Source organism: Phyllobates terribilis, unplaced genomic scaffold, assembly GCF_046119375.1.
Source record: "Phyllobates terribilis strain yellow unplaced genomic scaffold, ASM4611937v1 Scaffold_9__5_contigs__length_417890890, whole genome shotgun sequence".
NCBI lineage: Eukaryota > Metazoa > Chordata > Amphibia > Anura > Dendrobatidae > Phyllobates > Phyllobates terribilis.
Genome location: NW_027362769.1, coordinates 205018986 through 205041215, shown reverse-complemented (window position 1 = coordinate 205041215; position 22230 = coordinate 205018986). Strand labels below are relative to the sequence as shown.

At 42.7% G+C, this 22230-nt stretch overlaps 2 protein-coding genes across 4 annotated transcripts in view; one reads left to right on the top strand and one right to left on the bottom strand.

Moving 5' to 3' along the window:
* The window catches only part of GPRC5B (G protein-coupled receptor class C group 5 member B), an 86634-nt gene extending 78251 nt beyond the window's left edge, over positions 1-8383 (top strand). The window contains exon 4 of one of the 2 annotated variants that reach the window (XM_073647612.1): positions 505-8383. In XM_073647612.1, coding sequence (XP_073503713.1) covers positions 505-558 — 54 coding nt within the window. In that variant the 3' untranslated portion in view covers positions 559-8383. The remainder of the gene's footprint in view (positions 1-504) is intronic. The other variant, XM_073647611.1, reaches the window with a different exon arrangement.
* IQCK (IQ motif containing K) overlaps positions 1-22230 on the bottom strand; it is a 100143-nt gene that overhangs the window by 14388 nt on the left and 63525 nt on the right. For both annotated transcript variants that reach the window (XM_073647614.1, XM_073647615.1), the window contains exon 8: positions 12704-12815. In XM_073647614.1, the coding sequence (XP_073503715.1) occupies positions 12704-12815 (112 nt within the window). The remainder of the gene's footprint in view (positions 1-12703; positions 12816-22230) is intronic.

The following is a 22230-nucleotide window of genomic DNA, read 5'->3' as shown; positions in this document are numbered from 1 at the left end:
CTTTTAGAGAAGACTTTGGTTGGCTTTTTATCTTTAGTGATGTTGCAACACCTATTGTAGGGTAACTAATAGGATATAGCTACATCCACAGAGCCTTCTTTCCTTCTTAAGGAGGAGAGATAATTTGCATAATTTTTTTCCTCAAGGAGCATTTCCTGGCCTATAAGTATCCCTAAACCAGCTGGAGGTCTCCACTGGCAGTACCCAAGTAGACCATATATGCGTGAGTGATCCACCAGCCTCTGTCATATGCTACAGTTATTTATAACATTTTACTTTCACTGGTACTTGAATTTCCTTCCAAAATTGCTGATAATACCAGTAATGTTACTGTGTTACATTGGCCTTTGTCAGCTGTTTTAGCAAAAGATGATTATATGTCCTCTAATGTCCATGTGAAGTCAGCACCATGTGTGGAGCGTGGATTACCGCCGTGCTGATGCACACATATATCACATCTCCAATGTCTTTACTTAATAGCAGGTTTGTTAAACCATTAATTAGTTTGTCTTGTTCTATCCCATCTTACTTAACAGGATATCCTGCAGTTCATTCTGAATCAGAAAGACGGAGCAAAGAGCCAGGTCTGATGATGAGCTAAACCATGGGGAGATACACCTTACGAATCTTAGTCTGGTGGCAAAAATGAAGAACAAAAAAAGTATGAAGAGGAACAATGTCGAAGAGACTTTTTCAAGTATTTCAATATGAACCCATTTTGGTTGGGTTTTAACAACTGTAAAATGCTCAAGCATGTTCCTGATCTGTCTTGTAAAGCACAAACATATAACATTTGATAGAAAGTCATTACATTGAAAATGTATCTAAACATAACAAAAAACATAAAAAGAGACTATAGAATGGGTTGCACCTAGGTATTCTCCCCAGACACAATTTTTAGAATATGGTCATCACTCATACACAGTGATGGCAGCCATTTTTTTCAGCCTAAACAAGTGACATAGAGAGACATAAAGCACAAAGTACTTAATACATTCATCTTGTCGCTGATTTCTTAGGAAACTGAAAGGCTGAATTTGGACATTTTAAAGGTTACTTGTCACTGTGGGGTATCGACCAAAGCACCTTTGGGATGAAAACATTCTTGTAAAGTCTTCATAAAAAAACTCTGCCATTGATGAGAATGTCATCCGCTTTCTTCTAATGAATGGTGACCCCGGATATATGAATAGGCTTTTCCAACCTGTGGCTCCAAAGCTGGTGAAAAAATACATCTCCTAGAATATCTTGACAGCCTGCAGCGGTCGGTTCATGCTGGGAGCTGTAGTTTTGCAATCCCTAAAGAGACCCAGGTTGGAGATCAATGCATTAGAACAGTGGCCTCCAACCGTTCTTACCTTGAGAGCCACATTTAGCTCTGATAGAAGGTCGCAAGCCACATTCAGAGGCCCCCGAAGAAGTGATATTCAGCTCATGTCATCCCTAATCCCCCACCCACAGCCCCCATTACCGAAAAATCAGCCCAGGGCAGTATACCTGGATTCAGGGGTTTCCACCTTACCTATCTTTGGTATTCTCGCAACAAGCACTCCCAACATACTACTATCACATCTAACTTTGGCCACCTCCTATGACTGGCAGTAACATCCTATACCAAGGCTTGTATATGCTCATTCAGATCTGCTCTTCTGTGCAGGGCTACTCACAAAATTCATCATCTAGAAACCAGCTCTTCATGGTTGTTTGCTAGACTTGGTACTAATATATCAAGCCGACAGACATCCGAGAGCCATGCAACATGGGTCTACGAGACACATGTGGCTCCCAAGGCCAAGGTTGGGGACCCCAGCATTAGAGTATACTTATCCATCATATAAATAGTTCACACTTAACATAATGGCTTCCTTTTGTTTATAGCATGAACAATGACACTTAATACGGATTTATTATCAGATCAAAATCCATTGGCTTTTAAGAAGTTTTATAACTATTTAGTGGAAGTGCTTAAAGAAGCACTCCTCCCATCAAATATGTTATTCCACATAATATATTGCAATCATCATATTATATAGCGCTGTGGACTTATAATTGCTCATTTTGCTTTTCTACCCAGCTAATTCTTCTGTTTTCTCTGCTCTATGTAGAAACAGGAAGTCTCTTGTCCCTGCATAAATTATTCCCCTCTTCAACTCCTGACCCAGCTGCTCCCTCCTCCCCACTGCCAGGGACTTTTGCAGTGACTTATGACTCATACAGGGAAAATTAACCTCCTGTTTCTACATAGAGGTAGTTCAATTTTTAATCACGTGAGGTCATAGACCTAATGGAAAAGAGAAGAATTATCTAGGTAGAAAGGCAAAATAAGCAATTGTAAGTACACAATGCTATATAAGATGATGACTGCAATATATTAATCGGATAAAAGCTTTGATGGGAGTGCTTCTTTAAAAAGGTAAAAACCCCAAAAATGAATCATATTCCTTTTTTTGATCCCCCGCCCAACCACGATGCTTCCCAGTCCCCAGATGGTCTCCTGCAGTTGATAATGTTCTGTCTAGCCATGCGACTGCTTTATTTGATTGTGATCCATTTGGCCTGGCCAAGTGATGGCTGCAGTGGTCATGTGGCTAGACACCATGTGATTACTTGCAAGAAAGCATAAAGGAACCATCAAGGAACCAAGAAGCATCGTAACGGGAGACGTCGGGGATCGACAAGGTGAGTCTGACTTCTTTCTTCATTTTTTAACATTCTAAACTATTTTGAGTATTCTGATGGCCGGATAACCTCGCTGGGGCTATACATGTAGTGGAAAGTGGCAAAACCTTGACTAGCTCTAAATGGTAATGTGAACAGAGCCTATCCGGTTGATTGGTTGACATCCTCATAGATATCTTCTAGAATTTTTAACGTTTTCAGAAATTACCCAATTGCTCAGAACATATTCCAATCCAATCTGATCATTCTGTTTTGGTCCAGATGTCTGGAGAGCATTGGACTAAGGAATAAGGGTCAGCTCACCCACCTCTTATTGATTGTTTATGGGCAACGTAACTACCAGAGGATTTATTACATGAGCAAGGCCTTCATAATCATTCTTAGATTGTTGGCATCAACACTGAGATCAATGACTCAGTATGATGGAGGCAAACCCAGATCTCTGACCGAGAACCAGGGTTCTCTCATATTTCTATCCATGTAATGATAATCCCAATGTTAGCTCTATCTTTTTCAGGCTGTTATAACTTGATATCTTCTGCAGATATTATGTTCGTTCACGTTAAGAGGATTCCATTCCATTCAAGAAAGCAAAAGGATTGACCTAAATGTCCACTGACTCTAGATGTCTGGGCATACATTTCTCATAAATGTCAGAGTTGGGATGAGGAACTTGTTTTGATAAACGGAAGCACAATTTCATATAGGCCTTATTTATTAAGATTGTCTCGGCAACCAATAGGAGTTCACATTTCTTTACGAAATGAAGTTTAAAAATGAAAGCTGAATTCTGATTGGTTACTACTACTTATTGGGTGATTTTGAAGATCTATTATCTGTAAATTTACAAGCAAAATTGATAAAATAGTATTCGTGCCAATCTTCTAAGCAGACTAATCTATTGTATAAACACAATCTAAGATGTAAAAATGATAGTAATATAAAATGATGGCAGCTGAAATGGAATCGCAAAAAAGTGAGAACAAACGTATCACATTTACATGACTACAATGTATTAGTGAGGTCGTAGCATTATAACCTAGTGGATAAAGATATAGGAATAGTTTAGCTAGAAAGTCCTGTAAATGGAGGAATCATCAATATCAATATATAGGCTGGATGAACTTAATGGAGTTTGGCTGACAGTAAAAATTTTTAGACATGGATTGATTAAAAATAATAAACGAGGCATACTCACCTTCTATGGAAGGCTGCTCTGGAGGTCTCTGCTGGCTTGGAAGAGGTGTGTGTCCCTTTCGGCAGTCACAGCACTCCAGTAATTGGCTGGTGATTAGACAAGTGGATCATTGGATGTTTCTCTGATGATGAGCTCTTCTTACCACCCAACCGCTGCAGCCAGTACCACAGGCTGCAGCGGTGCTGTGACTTTCAAACATGACAGACACTACTTTTGTAGCAGCAACAGACCTCCAGACCTTACTTAGTCTCCAGACCTTACCCAGTCTCCAGACCTTACCCAGTCTCCAGACCTTACCCAGTCTTCAGACCTTACCCAGTCTTCAGACCTTACCCAGTCTCCAGACCTTACCCAGTCTCCAGACCTTACCCAGTCTCCAGACCTTACCTAGTCTCCAGACTTCTCAGTCGCCAACTAGATTGGAGATTTCCATTCTAAGATCTCTCATCAATGATATCAGAAACAATGGTTTATCTTGAAATTTTTTCAGGGGGTCCAAGTGAGTTAGGCGTCAATGGCCTCTAATTTTTGGAAGTGGGAAGCTCCCAGAATCCACAGATATGAACTATCTATAAAATGTCAGATCTGTTTTGGCTGGATTTTACCTTTAAATGCTATAGGTGGTATTTCATAAGAGGGAACAAAATGCACACCTTTGTTACGTAACTTTATACTACATTTATCTGTAACTTGAGTCATCTGCCTTGAGAGATGGGAGGTCAAGCGACCCAGGTTCTCCTACCAAGTGAGATGCCAAGAAGTCGACAAAATGTTTTACAATTAATCCTAATTTTTGCAATATTTCAAGCTTGATGTCTACTTTACTATATTAATGCTAGAAGAAGCACAAATGAACGTCATCATGTGTCCAGTGCCATCCGTGCTTCATCACATGAGAAGATTGTAATTACAGAACCTTTTTATTTGCCTTAGTAAAGTTGGAGCACATGCTGCTCCATTTTGCACTCTTCTTGTCTTTTCTGATTTGCGGTTCCATACTTGCCCCTCCTAAAGATGGAAAGTGTCCTTGATCTGAGATACCAATGGTTAATCAGTGATAAATAGCAATATGTGTGACCAGATGACCACTTGGATACCCGATCAGGGTCTATTGGATATCTCATAAATATGGCACCTTTAGGCCCACATGCAAAGGTATTTGGGTTCGGTATTGTGAATTGGGCTATGTATACCTCTATGTAATGGTATGTGGGTATTTCAGCATTCTTCTTTGGATTCCTTACTTTGAACTACGTGTTCATAGGGGAAACGTGGCCCATTATATGGCATCCCACATGGGATTACGCAGGGTGCAATCTCTATAGTGCATTGTATTACGGGTTGAACCACACATGGTTGTATATATGAGGACTTACTGTGTTTGAAATGTGTGAAGTATATTGATAATTAGGAACCACAATGCACATCTAACAATACATAACATGGTGTATAGGTATTTACTGTAGATTATGGGTTAAAAGGGTTGTTCAGTACTTTTATATTGATGGCCTATCCTTAGGATAGGTCATCAAGATCAGATTAGTAGGGATGCAACACCTGACACCCCTGTAGATCAGCCGTTACCAATGCCGCCGGAGGTGATAAGTTGCAGATCGAAACAGCACAGCTCCATCAACTCCAACAATATTCACTCCAATGAGAAAGGATGTGCAGTTCCCCGCCACGGCCACTATAGAGTTAATGGGGCTCCGCAACTGATCGCATCTAGTTGCCGCCGGCACAGGCACAGCTGAAGGATGGGGGTACTGGGTTTCGCACCGACACCGAGCCTTTATGGATGACCTACCCTTAGGGCGCAGTAAGACAGCCATATAAATTGGAGTAAGATCGGAACGTAGTGCATGGACTGGCCACTGGTTCTCCTGTCCACAGCGTCACAGCTTCATGTATTCCTATGCAGCTGTCACACTGGAGAGCCGTCGGCCTGTCCTAGCACTGCGTTCCGATCTCCGTTGGATTTATATGGCCATTGGACTGCGCACTAAGTATTGGCCATTATTATAAACGTATCAGACAACCCTTTTAAGTCTTATCCAAAAAATGGTGAAGATGTTGAGTAAATTACATCAACAGAAGTCGTACCAACGAACATCCTTGTTACCAAGCTGTGTAATCTCCTATAATATTGGGTACAACAGCACCAAGGAAATGTCCAACCAAAGTGCCAAAACAAGGGCCAACATAAAACGTGCCTCACATGTTGATAGTTCACCTCCCCTATAGGTCCCTTTTGACCAAACGGTAGCCCCAAGAAGGAATCATAGGATAAAATCTAGCATTTCAAGGAGAACACTTTTTCTGGTCTCTTCTTGAGGCAATCAGATTTTATTAAATACTTCTACTGGGAAATCATACTGAGGATGTACAGATACAGATTCTGCTACCGTGTTCTGTAACATATTACATATCATTAAAGGGTTTTCCGTGACTTTCCTTAGGATAAGACATGAATATCAGATTGATGGGGTCCATTCTTCTAGCACCACCACCGATCAGATGATTGAAGGAGCCGCGATATGGTGTAGTGGCCATGAGTGGTACTGCAGGCTCACTCCCATACAAGTGAATTAGAAATATTAAACTCATGGAAAACCCATTAAAGAGTACCCATCATTTTATTTAATATCTAGTCCCTTTCTAACATGTGCAGCAGATCGGTGGGTGTCTGAACCTCGCTGATCACTTCCAAAGCCACTCGGCAGGGACAAGATATTAAATAATAAAACTAAAATGATATATAACCTTTAAGTTTTATAACTCCTTGGTGTAATGGTCCCTGCAGAACTGATACTATGTGCTCAACTACTTTGAATAATGCAGCCCATTAATGTACTGGGAACTGCATATTGCTGATACGATTTCCCTAGGAATGAATAGACTGATTCCACTGTGAAAGCCATAGGATTCATTTACTAACATTGCATTTAAGTACCACATTTCAAGCACCACTATATCAAATCCCATTGTCCTGCTTACATTCATAGAAAAAAAATGTTTTGCTAATTGGCTTCTGTGCTTTAGTGCAATGTTAGCAGTGTTAGTAAATGAGCATTAGATAACGCACACTTTTATTATCCTCGGTGCTCATGTAATGTTAATGATCATTTAATCAGCCAATTGCCAAAGGTAATGAATAATAATATTTGTGTATTTTTTCATATCGCCATTCCATTTTTAAACTGTATGGTATCTCAAATGTTATGATGCTGTTAACAAGCATGTGCATGGCGTATGTTCTTGCACTGTACTCTGGGAACTTCTTGGGAATTGTAATGTTTAGCCAAAATTCCCAACTTCCAGTAAATTATTCTCCTCAGCACTGAAATGGCAACAACAAGAAGGAAAAGTCGTGGGCTTATGGAAATCACAAGATGGAGGAAAAAAATGGAAACATAATTTTCAAATAATTCCATTTATTCACAATCGAGTATGAGCGCCTAGGTGCTATCGATGAGGTTATTAATGGTTATAACGAATGTTCTGCCATGACAACTCCAGGTCACATTTTGTTCGTGCTAATCTGAGTTGCCTTTGTGGCCTCACCGTGCTACAGTTGCCCGCAGCATCTCTGGACTTGTCTCCCATTGAGCACATCCGGGACGTTACTGGTCGGAAATTGCAAAGGGAGCTGCCAGCAGGGGATCTTGATGATTTGCCTAAGTGCATTACACAGGGCAGAACATTTCTCAGACAACAATTAAAGGGGTCGTTCAGGCTTGACTCAATGTGACTGTGAATCCTCACCCAGTGTTAGCTTCAGGAGTGGACGGTCATGTGACCACAAGTATGTGATTGGAATACTTTCGGCCACATTTCGACTAGACGTGTGGCCACGCATGTCTAGTCGGCACATGACCGTACGTATGCAAATCTCATACTTGTGGTCAGGGTCCGCCCGCTCCCGTCATGCACTGGAGAATCTTGACAGTGCATACTGTATTACCATGAATAAGAACTGAATAGATCTAAACGCGTAAGGTTCATCCCGAATATTTTTTGCGGTGTTTTTAATATCTAATTTTAACATGGAATAATAAATGACTTTGATTTTAATCATGGACGGAATGCTGGATACAGCCCACATTTGCATCTGTGTGGATTCACAAGTCTGCAGTCACACACGAGTGACTGCAGGCTTGAACCCCAAGCCTGGACAACCCCTTTAATAACTTCATTAATAGCAGCCGAGGAGTCTACGAGAGTGGAGTTCTGCATGTAGTGCTCGTACTAAATACTGAATAAATCAAGATGTTTTGAACCTTTTTTTCCCAGTTTTTCCTCATTTGCAGATCACTAACATATCTACCCATCCGGTGATTTCCATAATTTCATGACTTTTCCTTCTTGGTGTTATAACTTTAATGTAGAGGAGTGTGGTTGGGAGCATTGTAATTAGGGGGTGTTTCTATTGAAGAATGCTTTTGATTTTGTATAAACAATATGTAAGGGTGATTCTGTGATATTCATAATAATAAAGATTTTATAGAAGCTGTTTGTATGATGGAAGATTATTTACTTTGTCTCTTTTTTTTCAGTTACAAGTCCATAGTCAACATTTCCTGCATGACCTTGCTCAACTTTGTCAGAAGTCAAAATCACCATCAACACCAATGCTCACATCCTAACCGAACAGTGTGTATTTATGTGCACATTGATATGGATGGTGATTTGGCCTTTAGCAAAGATTACTGGGAAAGTTCAACTCTAAAATGGCGTTTTTACATGATGTGTACAGGAATCATTTTTCCAGCATTTTTGGAAAACGCATTGGGAACTCATGAGAACATAGCCTAAGTGTGCATTTATACTTATATAATTAAGAAAGAGGAATCCTAAAAACCACTAATCAGCCAACAAACTAGCAAAACATTTGTTCACTGGTGAAGTGATGATTAAGCTAGCTTAACGATCATTGTTCTCGGCAGCACATTGTCCTATGTAAACAGGTGATGTGCTGCCGAGGACAATGATATTCTATGCGCACAGAAAGATTGTATTAACGATCGTTCTGTGCACATGGAAGTGTAGTTGACCTGTCTAACCAGGCTATTAAATGACCGCAGGTACAGTAGCAATCAGCCAGTGAAAATATAACATAAGGGTTGTGAATATTAGCACAGTGAGGTATGACCACTTACAAAACAATTATTTTAAGGTGTACTAGAATTTGATACTTTTCCATTAAAAATAAACTGAGTAATAATGTGCGGGAACCCCTAGAGATCAGTTAGGAAACCTGGAAGTAGGTGTTCAATTTCCCTGCAGCGCCTCCACAGGGGAAAGGAAGCATTACCCAGTGGTTATTAAAATCAATGGGTTGTCTGTGTAATATAGGAAGGAGCAAGAGAGACGGTATTTGTAACTGCTTTCCAAATTGATCCTAAATAGAGGTCATACTCTTTTAGTTTCTTGTCTGTTTCTTTGTCCCGTGTGGTTTTAACTCAATTTTGAACATCATTTTACACTTTTCAAGAGTTTTAGCAGTAGGGGCACAGGAGGAAAGGTGTTAAAATTACAAAACAAGTGACTGTATGAACAGATATATAGAGACCAGTATGAGTATGGGAAAGGGGGCCTCAGATTCTGCAGTGACCAGGAAGCATCTGGGTGAGGTGCAATCATGGTCATATATTGCCTAAGGACCATCTACATTTTTGGACTATGGAAATAATACAGCTAAGAAAGTGGCAAGATCTGTAGAGACAGTGAAGATGGACAGCACACGTGACGGCAAATGTGAACAGCTTCGCTGAACATAATCCAGGACATTTGATTAGCAGCTTTAGACATGATCATATGGCAAGTCTCTGCCATTCATGCAGAAGAGCCTACGAGACGGGCACAAAAGTCCTGAGTACAGAGATAAGCTCATGAGGTCAGGAGTAAACAGACGGATGGGTGGTCGTCTGCATGCAGATGGGATTAAGGCTATGTGCCCACGATGCAGAAATGAAGCAGAAAATTTCTGCAGCATTTCTGCATCTCCCTGGCAGAAAAAACGCATGCAGATTGTGCATGCGTTTTTCCTGCAGAATACATGCGGATCCACATGCGGGTTCACATGCGTTTCCGCATGCAGATTGACAAGCGCTTTCCAGGCGATAGCATCACTTGGAAAGTGCTTGACAACTAGGTCACACTATATAAATCCATGCAAACAGCAAACAGCATGGATTTATACAGTGTGAACCGTAAAAATTAAAACAAATAAAGCTATACTCACCCCCGATGCCCGGGTGGCTGCAGGGCTGCTTCCTGGCTGGTTCCTGGCTGCCGGCATATCGCGAGACAGAGCGGTGAAGGGCCTGCGGTCACATGACTGTGACGTCACCGAAGGTCCTTCAGCGCTGCTGGCATTCAGAGAGAAGACGCCGGACAGGTGAGTATAAACTTTATTTGTTATTTTATTCTTTTTTTACAGGTACAATGGTACCCAGGTCTGGATGAGAGTCTCCTCTCCTCCAGAACTGGGTACCATCCGCACATAGAGACGCATAGAAGCCGCTTGTAAAAATGTACAGTCGCGGTTTCTGTGCGTCTCAATGCAAGTCAATGGCGGGAGTTCCGCTGCGCTTCCGCAAAATTAAATGACATGCTGCGGATTTTTGTACGCAGCATAAACGATGCGGAAAAATCCGCAGCATGTGCATAGAACATGCGGAATCCCCTTGGGGACCATGGGGTGCGGATATACATGCGTTTTACAAGCGTTTCCGCTGCGGAAATTCCGCAGCATAAACGCTTGAAAAACGCTACGTGGGCACACAGCCTTAGAACCAAGCAAACTGATTATCTCTCCAAGCTGGAAAGTAAATAACAATGGGAATAGGTCCCACAAGTAATTTATTTGCACGACCCGTTTCATCGGTCATGACAGTGGTCTGCGGCTGCTGCGCAGGAGCGGTATACCCCCTCTTACCTGCCAGGTAAGAGGAAGGGCAGTAAAGTTGCACTAAACTTCTAAAGGTGTTATAGATGTGTATCGAAATGCAAAACATTACTGGCCTGTTTTTATGGCCTATTTAGACGAGCCAATGATCGTAGAACGATCAGACCGGCAACACCTGACCATCGAGCAAATCACTCATTCATCAGATGCAATGTTAAGAGGACTTTTCACCAAATTTTTCATGTTGAACTGGATACACAGTGTAATGGTGGCTGCTGGGTGGAATAGCAGAGTATTTAGCACCTATTCATTTAACTTTAGTTAAAGGGATTGTTCAGCCTTAGGCTACAAATCTGCAGTCAGTCTATGAAATTGCAGACTTGTGAATCCTCACAACGCGCACACTGTGAGAATTCTCCGAGGCGATTTGCATACATGTGCCGACTAGACATGTGACTGCAAGTATGCAATTTGCATACTTCCAGATACATTCCAACTAGACTTATCTGGCCTTGCTCAACACAAGTGTATTGAGCACAGCCAGATAAGTCTAGTTGGAATGTAACCGGAAGTATGCAAATCGCATACCTGCGGTCACATGACAGCCCGTTCCTGATGCACAAAATGGCTTTTCAAACCAAGCACATAGCCAAACAGTGCAGTGTATGTTCCCATCTATCTGTACCCTTCTCTGACTCCTGTATAGCCAGACCTGTCAATTAAAGTGGTTGTCCAGCCTTATGGTACAAGTTTGCAGTCATTCTATGTGACTGCAGAGTTGTGACTCTTCACAGTGTGCAGTGTATAAGCTGTCTGCATTTTACAGTGCGGTTCTGGAAGCGGACAGGTGCCTGTTCACAAGTATGTGATTTGCATTCATGCGGTTTCGGTGCAAACTAGATGTGTGCAGCCTCGCACAGTACAAGTCTATTGAGCAAGGCCGGACATGTCTAGTCAGAATGTGGCCAGGAGTATGTATATCACATAACCGCTTGCTCTCAGCGCCGGCACCGGAGAATCCTCACAACGCGCAGTAGAGCGACTGCAAACTTGTACCCCAAAGCCGGACAACTCAGAAGAAGGGAGCGAAGATGGATGCAAAACAAGGAGGTTGGAAGGTGCATGGAACTGCTCAGCCATGCCAAGGATGCACTGAGCACCTGCGCTTAGTTTGAACAGTCATTTTGTGCTGACAGATTACGTGTGTCCAATAAATCAGCTGACCATTATCTAGTTTGTATTAGAGGTTTAGATCCATAACTCCTTCCTCTTCTATTTTTTCCAGAAAATAAGTCTTCTGAGGTTTTGGCTTGCCCCTTAGATTGGAGTAGGTGGGGGTAACAGTGTCAGTCACCACCGGAATAACCGCTCTGACAGTGTCACCCATTTCTAGTTGCTATTGTTATTACTCAAAGGGACCAATCAAGAGTAAAAAAAGTCAATAAAGTTAAGAGTATTTTGATACAACAAAAAGGTACAATATAAAGGAGTTATGTAAGATTGGACAAAATTAGGGCAAAGGAGTAAAAAATTCATTACTTACCTGCGAAACACTAGTCAATCCAGCTCCGCTTCACCAATGCTCTCTCAGACTTTGCTAAAAGGGCTGCAGCAGCCACAGCCCATCTGCAACACATGATGGCTGCAGACAATCACTGGGCTGAGTAGCGCTGCTAAGGTCGATGGCACAGTGGTCAAGTCTTATGGACAGTGACATCCATTGTGGTGGAGCTGAAGCATCAGGGGATTGAACAGGTCATTAATGATTATTTTGTTGTTTTACATCATTGCCCCATTTTTGTCCGATGTCAGACAACCTCCTTAATTAATCAGAAATTCGGAAATTCTCTGTCTAAATATCTCTGGATACTCTACGTTAGATACATTTTTACTTACATCTTGGAAACTGAACGTACCTTTTGATTCCTGTTTTTCCCAGAATTCTTGAACTTTTTTATTAATATCTTTATTCTCTCTGAGATCTTTTTGCCACTGGCGTAATTCTTGGACTTCCGGATCACAGCGTACCTAATGAAAAAAAAAAGAAAGTAGAATAAAAATACGTGGCTGTGGTCTTCTGTCACCTTAGAGCATCCACAAGCCTGCCAGGAGCTACGGTATGAGCATCAAGTGCAAAAAATCATCGAAAGGGTCAATTTAATAAGTTATCAACAGTATTCCCTGCTTCTGTAATATAAAGAAAGATTATGCCTGGTACATAGGAGATTTGCTTTACTCTACAGCATTTTCGTCCCACGTCATAAAGAAGATCAGCCAACCAGACGAGAAGCAGAACAGTCCCCGGGCGATTGCAGCGTTTGTGCAGTTGCAGAATGCCATTTGTATTAATACAGGCGCCTGAGAAGTTCTAGGACAGGTCAAGGAAAATCAACAGGAAAGAAGATTTATCTATCCTAGCTACTGAGTGTACAGAATTAAGTACAAACTATTAATAAACTGTGCATATATTGTACTATATGCAAATAATAATATTCAATAATAATAAAATAAATAATATTTTTAAAGGGAAATTGACGGAACTCATGGTTTCCGATGATCGCAAAGAAACTCCGCTCTTTGGAAAAGGCAACGAATCTTAGTGTATGTACAATTCAATGGACCTCACAGAGAAAAGTGGCACTACAGCTGTGGTTGGTGCAGACAGTGTGGCACTAATGTGCAGTGCTTGGAGAGGCAGAAAATCAACCAACTTCTCCATCTGGCAGGTGGATCGGGAAGTAACGACTATGAAACTATCTAACTTGATACCAATAGTTTCTGACCCCTTGGTGCAACAGGACAAAAATAGGCATAAGAGTGGGATCACATAAGCGCGGGATCACTATAACGTCCAAAATTGCCATAGACTCCAATCATTCATAAGTTTAAAATCACCTCCCTAACATAGTGTAGGTCCCTCAGGTCACCAAAGATCTCTGTATTCACACTTATACAAGGAGAGCTGTCAGGCACGGAGTTTCTCTGGGTCTATAACATGCTGTCTGGGTCTGCTCCTAACCTCCCGGGATCAGCCTTGTTTTTCCATAACATCCGACAGATGCTCAGTCAGATTGGGATCTTCTGAATCTGGAGACAAGTCATCAACATGAATTCTTTGATATGTTCCTCAAACTGTTCCTGAACAATTTCTGCTCTGTACGGTTTTAAGGTAAGTGATATATGAGAAAGTCATCCACATCCAGATGAATGCCAGAACCCAAGGATCACGAGCAGGACAGTGCCCAGAGCCTTACACTGCCTCCTCTCTGGCTTGTCTTCTATCCATCGTGCATTTTGGGGTCATCTCTCCCCCCAGGTAGGTGATGCACATGGCCGTCCACATGATGTAAAATAAATCAAAATTCAAAAACCCACGCCACCTTCTTCCATAGCTCCATGGCCCATGTTTGATGTTTAAATGTCAATTGTAGGTGCTTTCAGCCGTGGACAAGGGTCAGCATAGGCACACTGACCAGTCTGATACTTTTGGTCAGAGTCAGAAACTTTTTCAGCAGTTTGTGCCACAATAGACCTAAGCGGCTACGCTTCACTGCCCATTGGCATAAGTGAATTTTGGGCACCCATAACTGTTACCGACACACCGGTTGTCCTTCTTGGACCATTAATGATAGATATTACCCACTGCATGCCACAAATACCCTAAAAGACCTGATATTTTGAAGATACTCTGACCCAATTTTCTAGTCATCAGGCCCTTTGGCTCAGATCCTTACGCTTGCCCATTTTTCCTGCTTGGAACTCATTAAATTCAAGAATTGACCATTCGCTTGCTGCCTAATATATCTCCTCTCATTGATTCACAGGCTAATCAATACTAATCACTTCACTTGTCAATGGTTTTATCAATATGGCTGATCAGTGTATGTAAAGCCCCCGTCTCACATAGCGAGATCGCTAGCGAGATCGCTGCTGAGTCACGGTTTTGGTGACGCAACAGCGACCTCACCAGCGATGTCGCTATGTGTGACACTTTGCAGCGATCAGGCCCCTGCTGTGAGGTCGCTGATCGCTGCAAAGTGTCCTGGACCATTTTTTGGTCGTAGCCCTCCCGCTGGTCAGCACACATCGCTGTGTGTGACCAGCGATCGGGTTGGTAACCATGATAAACAGCGGGTTACTAGGGACACACGCGCACTTAGTAACCCGCTGTTTATCATGGTTACCACTCTGCTAAGTGTGCGGTAACCTACCGCTCACCGTAGCAGAGTGGTAACCATGATAGACAGCGGGTTACTAGGTGCGCGTGTGCCCCTACTAACCCGCTGTTTATCATGGTTACCAGCCTGCTCCTGCTTCAGCAGGCTGGTAACCAAGAGCAGGACATCGTGGAAAGATTCTTTCCACGATGTCGCTGCTCCCCTGATCGCTGGTGAGCCTGCCTGTTTGACATCTCACCAGCGATCACATAGCGACGCAGCAATGATCCCTGACAGGTCGTATCGTTGTCGGGATCGCTGTAGCCTCGCTAAGTGTGACGGGGCCTTTAAGAACCAAGGATTAACTAGTTATTCATAGTATCGATGGGGGGATTTAGTGGTCAGACCACAATTAATCTAATCAGTATTCCATCAGTATTGTGCTATTGGACTGTACAACTACTTAAAGGGAGTCTGTCATCAGGATTTCACCCCCAATCTATTTATATGCGTATGTAGCTTTTTCAAAGACAAATCCACCCCTACCTTTATCTAGACACTCTGCTACTGAGCAATCAGTATGTGAATGGATATGCAAATGAGGCTGAAGTGCTTTTGGCTCATGGAAGCTCTTTCCAAGGCTCTGTCACTCCGACTCTATTCCTCACCCGGCGCCACCTCTTCCTGCTTGATTGACAGCAACTTTGCTTGAAATCACACAGCAAATAAGCTGTAAGTCAAGCAGGAGGAGGCAGCAATGGGCGGGGAATACAGCTGGAGTGACAGAGGCATATCCACTCAAATGCTGATTTCTCAGGAATGAAGAAACAGACTGGCGGGGTATAGAGCTGGAGTGACAGAGGCATAGCCACTCAAATGCTGATTTCTCAGGAATGAAGAAACAGACTGGCAGGGTATAGAGCTGGAGTGACAGAGGCATATCCACTCAAATGCTGATTTCTCAGGAATGAAGGAACAGACTAGTGGGGTATAGAGCTGTAGTGACAGAGGCATATCCACTCAAATGCTGATTTCTCAGGAATGAAGAAACAGACTGGCGGGGTATAGAGCTGGAGTGACAGAGGCATATCCACTCAAATGCTGATTTCTCAGGAATGAAGAAACAGACTGGAGGGGTATAGAGCTGGAGTGACAGAGGTATATCCACTCAAATGCTGATTTCTCAGGAATGAAGAAACAGACTGGCGGGGTATAGAGCTGGAGTGACAGAGGCATAGCCATTCAAATGCTGATTTCTCAGGAATGGAGAAACAGACTGTCTACTTAAAGGTATGGATGGATCTGTCTTTGAAAGAGCTACATGTCCATATAAATAGTAGTGTCATATTATTTTTTTTAACAGTTGGACACCTCCACTTATAGCAAAGGCCCGGTACATGATCGGTATGACCTGTGTGAATATAATGGTGTAATGTTGTATTAAACAAAGACAATATTCATGGTAACAAGCGGCAGAATGTTTCCTGGATAATTTATAGGATTTGAACAGTGTGGAGTATTGCAGTGACAGACTGGAGCTACAGCAGACATTCGGGGCTGTTATATAATGCTGGCTGTCATGAATTACTCAGTGACCTGACAATATTTCATTATCAATGCTCTGCTAGACAAACTACGCAACGAGCAGAGCACAATCTCGTGTAATCTCCCTGAGAGGAAATACATTTGCATCTTCCAGTTGCTAATTATACATTTTTCTCCGTTCTGCCCTCATTTGGATGTACTCCGGAGCCCCTTTTAAATTTTTATAAGTAATTAATGATGAAAAGTGATGATACGTCTGGAATTCAGTAGACGATGAAAGAGAAGATACTGGCTGAGACTGTGGAAAAATAAGAATATGGTTAAATTCAGATTAGATTTAAATCCTTTTTTTGTAGATCCATAGATCCGCGACCCCCCTCCCCTACCTCCAACCAAATATATACTGAGAATCAATCCAAAAAAAACAAATGTATGACATTTACAATTGGAAATCCATTAAAGGTGATGTCCAGTGTTAATAAAGCTTATTGTATGCAAGATCTTTGCCCGCCAGAGGATTCCCCTATATTCCGGGGGCCAGTCCGAGCCTACCATAATACACTATGCACAGCACAAAACTAGCAATGACTTCCAGCTACCCAACATTAAAGGGATTGCCCAGCCAAAAACATGAACTTTAAATATAGCCCGACCCTTTAATAGCCACTCTTGTCCTGGAAGTTTCAGATCCGGTTTTGTGCCCGATACAGGATTTAGTTTTCTGCGTCGGCACGTGACCAGACCAGTGGGTGAAGGGGGTTGGCTGACACCACAATGGGAAGAAGTTGAGGCAGTGCCATGCTTTGCTGGGAAACCTTGAGACCTGGCATAGATGTTAATATGACAAGTACCATCCACCTAAACCTTGTACACCCCTCCATGGCAGCGGCCATGCCTCACAACTTACAAGAAATAAAGCGGTCGTCTCAACTTTTGAAATGGGTAAAATTCGAAAGTCCTTTTAAATACAAGCAACTTTGCAATTTACTTCTTGTTAAAAATCTTCTCCGCTCTCGAGAACAGAGGGACTTTTTAATTGCAAAGTTTATTGCTCATTGCCTTGGTTACCGGCCGTCTTTGAAGTTTATCAGCAGTGGCCGTTCTCCTAGGCAAGGAGTGTACGCTTGCACGCTCACACTCTGAAGGTGACCACACTTCTTAATCTGGCCAGCTCAGAGGCTATGTTCTTCAGAGGCAAAGCTGCATCTACTAGCAGCATCGGAGAGTTCACAGTCAGGACCACCGGCACAGCCATATTGCTAGTCCAGACTGCCTATCTTGAAGAATTCACCGCTTTCGGCAAGTGGGAGGCTGGGGAGCGGTGTGCTACTGAAGATAGTAAATATTATACAACAACCCATTTGGATCACAAACATCATGATTAGAGGTTCAAAAGTGGGAACAGAGCCCCTTTTGTCCCCCAAAAACAACTCCATATACATGCCATAATTTATAACAAAGAGAAAAATGGAGCCTTCAATAGCTTAGAACGATTATTCAAATTTTATTGCATATAAAGATTAAAATCAGTAACAAAAAACACCCATTTAACATTTATGCACAAAAATGTGATCAACACAGGCTGTGAGGAGCTAGTGGCGCCAATTACAATGTGGTATCATGAACAGTGACTATGCCACAAGGGTATTCGTATAAGTAGTACATACTGATAGTATCTGAGTCCATAGGTTAAACCCTGAGCCAAAGGGAAGGTATAGTACCTAGTGCATCTTGGTAGTTATCAATAGGCTCAAGGGAGAATACATATTAAATAATCGGACTCATGAACATACCCAGCAGTTGGAGATGGACGCCAATGGGACCTTCAGCCTGGTGAGAATATTCCCCATGTCCTGAAGATAGTAGTAGAGAATAACCCTTTAAAGGATCCACTTGCACCTTGGTGCTAGAAACCACAAGACACCTTCAGAGGTCTTGTGGAGGCAATGACTTGATGGTCAGAGCAGTTTTGGAAGCACTAGGTGACCTACAAAACATCCAGAAGGTGCTTTAAATGTTATGGATGATGGGCCTATAGTGTTACTAGTTAATAGACTAGTCTGATATCTTGCCACCTCTTTTAGGGCCACAACTAAGTTGTTTGTGTACTGACATTAGTAATTAGTTTCTTTTGGGTGCCAAAAAAGACCCCAATACTCCGGACAATAAAAATCAACCAAGGGTTGCACACATCTGCTCAAGGTGTAATAGTTTATACATAGATCGTTTCTTCCACATGTTATGAAATGCTTTTCCTCTCTAGAGATCCAAGTGCAAGACTAACTTTCTGGAAATGGGTTTGCTGAGAAAATAACAAAACCATGAATATGATTTTTTATAGCTACAAAGAGGAAGGTCGGAATATTTCCACAATCTACTACAAGGAAGGGGGGCTATAAGCAACATAAACAGGAATTCATCAGATCTAGTAGATATTTTCACACTGAGGTGACCACTATGAGACTTGATAGCGAGGAAGATGAATCCAATGCCTGAAGTTGGATGTTGGATACATCAATTCGACAAGAAGGATGTCTAATCCATTTTCTTCTAGATCTGCGATGGCCTCCTGGTGACCTTCATTTATCATTAAAGGGAACCTGAGGTTCTCAAATACCTCTCAAAAAACACCATTATCATACAGAGCCCTATCTCAAGTTTTATCAAACGGTGTGCCAAAACTCGGGAGCTATGGGCCATAAAAAATTTTGTTTCACTGCTCACGATACGCTAATTAGCCAGGACTAGTCTATTCCTCAAGACTAGTCAAGACCTCAGGTGACCGACATCTTCAGTCTTAGCCTCAGTGAAGGACATTGTGTGCCTAAGCGAGAGCTCTTGTACTGAAGCTATGACTGGGCACATTGTAGATGTCAATCATACCGAGTGGGCGTGATTACAACACTAGAGGTTGGGACTAGTCTGGGAGAATGGACGCCCTCCCAGACTAGTCCTGACTAATTATCATATCATTGCGGCTCCAACGTTTTCTCACATCAGACACCGGATTAAATCGCAGAGACAGTGCTCTGTACAATACTTTTGGCAGTACGAGGGTCTTAAGGAACACTATAGTTTATCTTTAAAGTGGTTATCCAGCCTTGTAAAATTGATAACCTATCAACAGGATAGGCCATTAAAGGTAAATCATTGGGGGTCCAATTTATGGCACTCCCACCGATCATCTGTTTTTTAGGGCCCTGGCTGCAGTGCTGCAGTCTCTTCTCTGTGTACATAGTCTTCCAGGTTTTTTCGTACTTACCTTGTCTACACGTTTCCTATCGGCAGTGAAAGGTATTGCTCAGCTTACCTTCAAGGGTTATTCCCAAGATAATAGGATATCCCTTATGCATAGGGGCTGGGACCTGTAGCAATGCTGGGAATGGAGTCCTGTCTTGAATAGAGCAGAGGTGAGCCTGCTGAACCTCTGCTCCATTCATTGTCTATCGGACAGCAGGAGAGAGCAGAGCACAGCACTTAGCTATTTCCATCAGTCCCATAGACAATGATTGAAGCAGAGCTCAAGCATGTGCATTTCAACTCTAGGCAAGACAGGACTCTGTTGAGCCCGATTCCTGGGATCCACAGCCCGTTCTCAGGATCAATGTAGCCTTAGTAGTCAGAACCCCTATGATCAGTACGTTATCCCTTATTCTATAAATAGTGAATCATTTACAATTGTTTTTGATAACCCCCTAATGCATACATGTCAAAGTCTGGCCCGTGGGCCACATCTGGCAAGCAGGGTGGTTTTATTTGACCCGCGACACCAGAACCACCACCCCTATGTGGAGCCCATTATTCTGTATGGAGGACTATGTGGGGCCATTATTCTGTATGGAGGACTATGTGGGGCCATTATACTGTATGGAGGACTATGTGGGCCCATTATTCTGTATGGAGGACTATGTGGGGCCCATTATTCTGTATGGAGGATTATGTGGGGTTCATTATTCTGTATGGAGGACTATGTAGGGCCCATTATTCTGTATGGTGGACTATGTGGGGCCATTATTCTGTATGGAGGACTATGTGGGGCCATTATTCTGTATGGAGGACTATGTGGGGCCCATTATACTGTATGGAGGACTATGTGGGACCCATTATTCTGTATGGAGGACTATGTGGGGCCCATTATTCTGTATGGAGGACTATGTGGGACCTATTATTCTGTATGGAGGACTATGTAGGGCCCATTATTCTGTATGGAGGACTATGTGGGACCCATTATTCTGTATGGAGGACTATGTGGGGCCATTATTCTGTATGGAGGACTATGTGGGGCCATTATTCTGTATGAAGGACTATGTGGGACCCATTATTCTGTATGGAGGACTATGTGGGGCCCATTATACTGTATGGAGGACTATGTGGGACCCCATTATTCTGTATGGAGGACTATGTGGGGCAATTATTCTGTATGGAGGACTATGTGGGGGCATTATTCTGTATGGAGGACTATGTGGGGCCATTATTCTGTATGCAAGACTATGTGGGGCCCATTATACTGTATGGAGGATTATGTGGGGCCCATTATACTGTATGGAGCACTATGTGGGGCCCATTATACTGTATGGAGCACTATGTGGGGCCCATTATTCTGTATGGAGGACTATGTGGGGCCCATTATTCTGCATGGAGGACTATGTGGGCCCATTATACTGTATGGAGGACTATGTGGGGCCCATTATACTGTATGGAGGACTATGTGGGCCCATTATTCTGTATGGAGGACTATGTGGGCCTATTATTCTGTATGGAGGACTATGTGGGGCCATTATACTGTGTGGAGGGCTATGTGGGGCCCATTATTCTGTATGGAGGACTATGTGGGGCACATTATTCTATATGGAGGACTATGTGGGGCCCAATATTCTGTATGGAGGACTATGTGGGTCCATTATACTGTATGGAGCACTATGTGGGACCCATTATAATCTATGGAGGATTATGTGGGGCCCATTATACTGTATGGAGGAATATGTGGGGCCCATTATTCTGTATGGAGGACTATGTGGGGCCCATTATTCTGTATGGAGGACTATGTGGGGCCCATTATTCTGTATAGAGGACTATGTGGGGACCATTATTCTGTATGGAGGACTATGTGGGCCCATTATACTGTATGGAGTACTATGTGGGGCCCATTGTTCTGTATGGAGGACTATGTGGGGCCCATTATTCTATATGGAGGACTATGTGGGGCCCATTATTCTATATGGAGGACTATGCGGGGCACATTATTCTGTATGGAGGACTATGTGGGGCCCATTATTCTGTATGGATCACTATGTGGGGCCCATTATTCTGTTTGGAGGACTATGTAGGGCCCATTATTCTGTATGGAGGACTATGTGGGGCCCATTATTCTGTATGGAGGACTATGTGGGGCCCATTATACTGTATGGAGGACTATGTGGGGCCTATTATTCTGTTTGGAGGACTATGTAGGGCCCATTATTCTGTATGGAGGACTATGTGGGGCCCATTATTCTGTATGGAGGACTATGTGGGGCCCATTATTCTGTATGGAGGACTATGTGGGGCCCATTATTCTGTATGGTGGGCTATGTGGGCCCATTATTCTGTATGGAGGACTATGTGGGCCCATTATTCTGTATGGTGGACTATGTGGGCCCATTATTCTGTATGGAGGACTATGTGTGGACCATTATTCTGTAAAATTTCAACATTGGCCTTCAAACAGCAGATTGATGGGGTGCTCAGAAGGGTGCTGTGAG